We start from the raw sequence: 6000 nt of genomic DNA on the forward strand, positions 1-6000 counted from the left end.
TCTGAATGGGGCTTGCATCTGAGACGCTATTATTCTCCAAGTTTAGTCCCTGCATGTCCGGCCTGAGGGCTTACAGTCTATTTCCCCTGTTACTTCTCTATCAGACTCCATCCTAGCAGTGCACACCCCGTATACACCCAAAATTCTATATATCCTTGCCTTGACAAAATATTACAGCTCCAGCAAGCATCTTCCACTTTGACCTTATCAGGAGGGGCAGTTTGGGGTGGTACTGATGCAGAGAATGAGCCACTAACTGGGGGTTAAGGAAGATCCCCAGGCCCAGTATGTCTCTCTCCCGTGTCCCTCTCCTGCCCCACCTGACCAGCCCTCTAATCAGCCAGGTTCCTGTCCAGCATGTGAGGCCCTGCCCCAGACTCTGCAGAGCAGAGTGCTTACCTCAGTGCTGACTGCTTCATCAGAAGGGTTGATCAGGACCACTGTTTCTAAAACGTCACTTCGGTGATGAAGGATCTTTTGTCCTGCAGACACAAAAATACATACAAAAGAGGAGAGCTTTAGCTTTTCCAGATGAAAAGTGACCCAACCACTTCTGGGACAGCCGAGGAATTTCTGTCTCCAATGTGGCACACAGCACCGGATTCTCTACACTATCTTGGGAAACACAATTGGTGCCACTAAACAAGCGGGTGCGGACCCCCAGCAGCTTCCTCCTGGAGCTGGGTCTGTGTGGCCTGGGACTCCGCACGCTCTCACACCCCACTGTTCATGGTTGATCGCCAGGCAGCTTCTGTGCAGTAATGGCGGTTTTCATCCAGACTAGGGGTGGATGCCAGGAAAACTCCACGGGGCTCTTGACATTTCCTTTCTCATGGTAATTGGGGATGTTTCTCCGTATCAGCCTTTCTTCTGGTGAGAACTGTGCTGAGATTAATTGGGAGCCTTACTGTGAAATGAATGACGTACAGGAACCCCAGCTAACAATTAGCCCAACACCCAGAATGGCTGTCTGAGGCAGGCTTACAGTCTGTTGGAGCATCCATTAATTAATTCACTTGCTCACAGAAAAGTAGAGAAACTGTGAGCAAATGCTGGACAGGGTGAGCCAAATTGCCCCCTAAGGTCAAGCAAAAGCTGATGGAGAACAACAAAGCAAGGTGCTGTGTGGGATGAGGAAGCCATGTAAGGAGGGCGGAGACTCTGCAGGGCCACTGGCTCCACCTTCTGACTTCCTGTAGCTGAACCAACCCTCCAGCCAAGAGGGACTGAGGCTTTCTACAAAGACTCCCCGCTCCCTCCACAATAAGTTGAAAGTGAGCAGGTAGATGTGTGGCCTGAGTTAATGCTTTATGTTCTTCCAGCTGAGAAGGAACAGAGAAGAGGGGCATTTCCCCAGAAAAGTGGGAGGGAGACACGTGGCTGGGAGGGTAGACAAGAATATGTCTGTTGCTCAGAAGTACAATGAAGCTCAGGAGACAGGAGGAAAGAGAACAGAGCATGAGAAAAACAGACACCATGGGAGAGAAACACAAAAAGAGAGGAACGACCCAAAGCAACTGCTTTTCAGAAAAATATTTCAACAGTTCTTCAAAAAGCTGAAATAGAATTATTAAATGACCAAGCAATTCCACTCCCAGGTAGAACTGAATGCAGGGACTCAAACAGATACTTGTATGCCATGTTAATTGCAGCATTATTCACAATAGCCGAAAGGTGAAATAACCCAAATGTCCATCTATGGATGATTGAATAAAATATGGTATATCCATGCAAGAATGCAGGGACTCAAACAGATACTTGTATGCCATGTTAATTGCAGCATTATTCACAATAGCTGAAAGGTGAAATAACCCAAATGTCCATCTATGGATGATTGAATAAAATATGGTATATCCATGCAATGGAATACTACTCGACCATAAAAAAGAAATGAAGTTCTGATAATGCTACAACATGGATGAACCTAGAAAATATTTGCTAAATAAAATTAGCCAGACACAAAAGGACAAATATGGTATGATTCTACTTATATGAAATATCTACAACAGGCAAATTCATAAAGTGAGAGAAGTAGATTGGAGGTTACCAGGGCTAGGAGTGGAAAGATGGAGAGTTATTGCTCAATAGATACAGTTTCTGTTTGGGGTGATGAAAATATTCTGAAAATAGACGTGATGGTTGTACAGCCTTGTGAATGTAATTAATGCCACTGAATTGTACTTTTATAAATAGTTAAAATGGCGAATTTTGTGTTTTATATACATTTTATCACAACTTTAAAAATTAGTGATGTAACATACCAAAACCATTGAATAGTACACTTTAAATGGGTGAATTGTAAGGTATGTAAATTATATCTCAATAAAGCAATTACAAAACAAAACAAAATTTTACAAAAAGAAAGCCGTCCAGGGTACAGAGTTTAGCTGGGTTTTTCCCCCTTTATATCATCAAGGACCAGAGGTACCATAGAAACAGCAACATGTTGAAATACTTAGCACTACCACATTACCCAGCCCATTCTTGTCTATCTTATGTTTCCTAACAGCTAATATTTACCAATACACCCCACATCACACATAGAAGCCCAAACTAAATGACAGTGGTGTCAGGCACTGTTCTAAGAGTGGAACATTTAATCCCCAGAAGAGCTCCGTGGCATGGGTACTGTGATTATCCCCCTTTACTGTAAAGAACAATGAGTCTATAGAAGAGAACTAACTAACCCAACGTCACACAACCAGTACGCAGTTGAGCCAGGATTTGGACCCAGGTCTCCCGGCTTGAGAGCCCTTCTACTTCACCAGTCCATGGTACTAGTTACTAGAACCAGGATTTGGAAAAGTAAACAAGGCACAGACATCAAATGCCAATGGAGAACTAGGGAAAAGACCAAAGGAATAAAATCAGAGATGGGCTTAAAGAAGTAAGAAGCCAGAAAACATCAGAAGAGGAATATTGTACCCCCTCCCCCCAAAAGTACAAGAGTGGCAGAATACCCACATAAAAGAAGGTAAAATTATGGGATATTCCAAACACCCAAAAATGAAGAAATTCCCAAACAGAACAATGTTAAACCATCTGATCAGGCAAAGAATGGAGGCTTAAGAAAAATAAACTAAACCATGGGAAAGAAATTTCATTTATGGTGAATGCTGAATTTTGCAATGTGTTGGACATTGGTTTTTGGAATTTTGGTTGTCTTTGTTTTTGACAACTATGTACATTTAAAGCTAAAGCAAAAGTAAATCACAATGAATCAGCACATGATAAAATGAAAAGTGGAAAAACCAGTCCTCTTTCTAGGTCCTTCCATCAGTGCCCTCCTTGAAACAAAGATCTCAGCAGGAACTAAATTGAGATAAAATTAAGCAAAAGCTGAAGACCAAGGAGCAGTGAATAGTCATTTCCTTGGTCACACTTTTGGACGTGAGCACCCAAAGCACCAGGCAGCATAATGCTCGGGCACTGAGCTGTGGTCATGACTATATTGTGTGGGAATCTACAAAAGCAGACTTGGGCAAGGTACACAGAAGTGGCTCCCTCCCCCAGAGGTGGCGATAAAATCACAGCCCCTTGCTTTCCTAAGTGATCCTACACGATGGCCCCAGCCCCGCCAACTGCACCCTTCAAAATGCCTGTCCAGCAACCACAGCTCCAGCTCCTGCCACACGCACGCCCTTCCCCAGACACAGGGTGAGGTCCTGCTGCCGAGGCATTCCCTGGCAGGGGCTTCTTACCATCCACCAGAAGTTCCCTTCCGCTTCGGCTTCATCACTTGCAAAGAAAACAAATGCCATATGACAGCTGCCATTTACCTCTACTCCTCCTAAGTCAATTTTCAGATCAGTATGCCCAGGAATTCAACTAACGATGTTCTTTCCGTCCATCTTTGGAAATACTGACAGGAATGACACAGACGTGCACTAAGATGTTGTGGCTGCTCCTTCAACAAAAGCCTTTTTATAGGATTGGATTTGCACGAAGGAGGGGATTTAAAGGGAGAGAGAGAAGCCTCTCACTCTTGTCACGATTGGACTGTGGGCCAGATTCTTCCCCGGGAGGACGTAACCAGGGGCTGGGCCTCCCCGGCATCTGGCAAAGCCAGAGTCTGACAGAGGGGCCTGACGCCCCCACCCCTGGGGTGCCAGCTCTCCCGCGACAGGCGGCTTTCGCTTAGCACAGGCGCTGGGACGCTCACAAAGTTGCATATTTGGGGAATGTTTCACGCTGGGAAACAGGCCAGGCATTCTGAAGGCGAGGCCACCACCCTTGCCTGCAAAGGTCTCATTCAGTTGCTTCAGAAAAGAAGTTCCCAGGAAAGAAAACAACAGTTCCAGCCTCTCCCCGCCATTACAGTCTGCACGCTCCACTCGACACCACACAGGGAGACCACGAGGCTGCCCCAGTGACAGTTAACTTCCTCAGCACTGGTCTGAGGGAATCAAACCGGGGGCTTGAGAATGACTGTGTCACTTACTGCTTCAATAAGAAAAAGTCTTCAAGGTCTTCCCCCATAAAACTCAGTGTGATTGTGAAGGCTCAACCTGGATGAAGACTGTCGCGGGCGACAAGGGATCTGCCCCGCCTCAGAATCAAAAGAGGATGGTCTGGGGACTCTGTGAAGCAGTAGGGGCCTCGTGGACAATGAGACTTTTGTCTGTGCTCCCCCAAAGCCATGTGTGGAACTCAAAAGGAGCCTGTAGTTTTCAGTTATTGCTGGGATTTTTTTTCCTTTTTGAAAATCTGACAGGTTAATTGAATCTATGTGTCTTTTAAGGTTGGGCTGTTTTAGTGGTCTATGTTTTACTACATCCAGGTGATTCTGAAATCTCTTAAAGCAAAATATTATTTTCTGTGTTTATAAATTTCTAGGATGCTTATAAGGTCTTTTCTCTATAGAGTATGAGATTTATCTAAACACACACACACCCACCCACCCCACAGGCTCTCTCCCTGGTTTCAGAAGATGACCATGGCTGAAATAAGAGACAACTCCCACTGACGCACAGCCACAACCAAACCCCCACAAAGCTCAGAACTTCTCTCTTGCACATGGCTGACCCTTCTCTCTGCCCCCCACACATCCCACGCATGGGCCCCAGAATATAGCAGCTAGCAGGTTGTAACATCTCTGCTGGGGCCAGAGCAACCCCCGCACAGTCTCAGCTAGGCAGGCAGCTGCTAGTGAAACAGCCCAGCACAAAGAAAAGGATGCTAGATCCAAAGTAGCAAAGAGGCTAAGAGATGGGAGAAAACCCTTGATGGAAATAATAACTAGTATTGCTAAAACCTTTTAAGTTGTCTTTAAGAGGACGATAACTATGTCTTGAGGATGAATATTTAATTTCCATTTCCATTAATAATCACAAGCCAAGATTTTATTGCTACAACTTCTTTTCCTGAAAAATTAACAATTTGCAAGCATAATCTAGAAACGGTAAACTGAATAAAGAAAGCCTTTAATTGCTACTCAGTATGAAAGGGAGAAGATGGACTCTCAGTCCTAATAACTGGAACTAAGGGTCAGGGCCAGGGGATGGGGGGAGGAGGAGCTCCAGCAAGGAGAAAAGCCCTCCTGTCCCATATCTCTGCCCCCTGCTCTGTCACCTCGCACCCACTGCTGCCCTGTCTTCACCTACCAACTCCTTCCAGCTCCCTGCGCACATGAAAACCAGAGCAGATTACCTTTGGAAAAGACATTTGATATTGTGACTCAACACTATAAAAATTTCCAATGTGAAGACACAGAAATCTTAGGGTCAAAGAAGATTCTGGAGAGCCGGCCCGGTGGCGCACTGCTACAGTGCGCCGCTTGGGAGCGCGGTGGTGCTCCTGCCGAGGGTTCGGATCCCACATACAGACCGGTTCCCGCTCACTGGCTGAGCGAGGTGTGGGAGCAACACCGAGGGTTGCGATCCCGTTGCCGGTCCTGGTCCGGTCCGGGCGCGACACTAAGGGTTACGGTCCATTGCCGGACACGAAAAAAGACAAAAAGGAAAAAAAAAAAAAAAAAAAAAAAAAAAAAATTTTGGGGTA

The 6000-nt window shown here is 45.6% G+C and overlaps 1 protein-coding gene across 1 annotated transcript in view; it reads right to left on the reverse strand.

The window, feature by feature from the left end:
• The window catches only part of MAP1B (microtubule-associated protein 1B), a 104716-nt gene that overhangs the window by 24885 nt on the left and 73831 nt on the right, over nt 1-6000 (reverse strand). The window contains exon 3 of the mRNA XM_008570474.1: nt 400-482. Within this exon, the coding sequence (XP_008568696.1) occupies nt 400-482 (83 nt within the window). The remainder of the gene's footprint in view (nt 1-399; nt 483-6000) is intronic.

The sequence above is a fragment of the Galeopterus variegatus genome, unplaced genomic scaffold (genome assembly GCF_000696425.1).
Source record: "Galeopterus variegatus unplaced genomic scaffold, G_variegatus-3.0.2 Scaffold605, whole genome shotgun sequence".
Taxonomy (NCBI): Eukaryota; Metazoa; Chordata; class Mammalia; order Dermoptera; family Cynocephalidae; genus Galeopterus; species Galeopterus variegatus.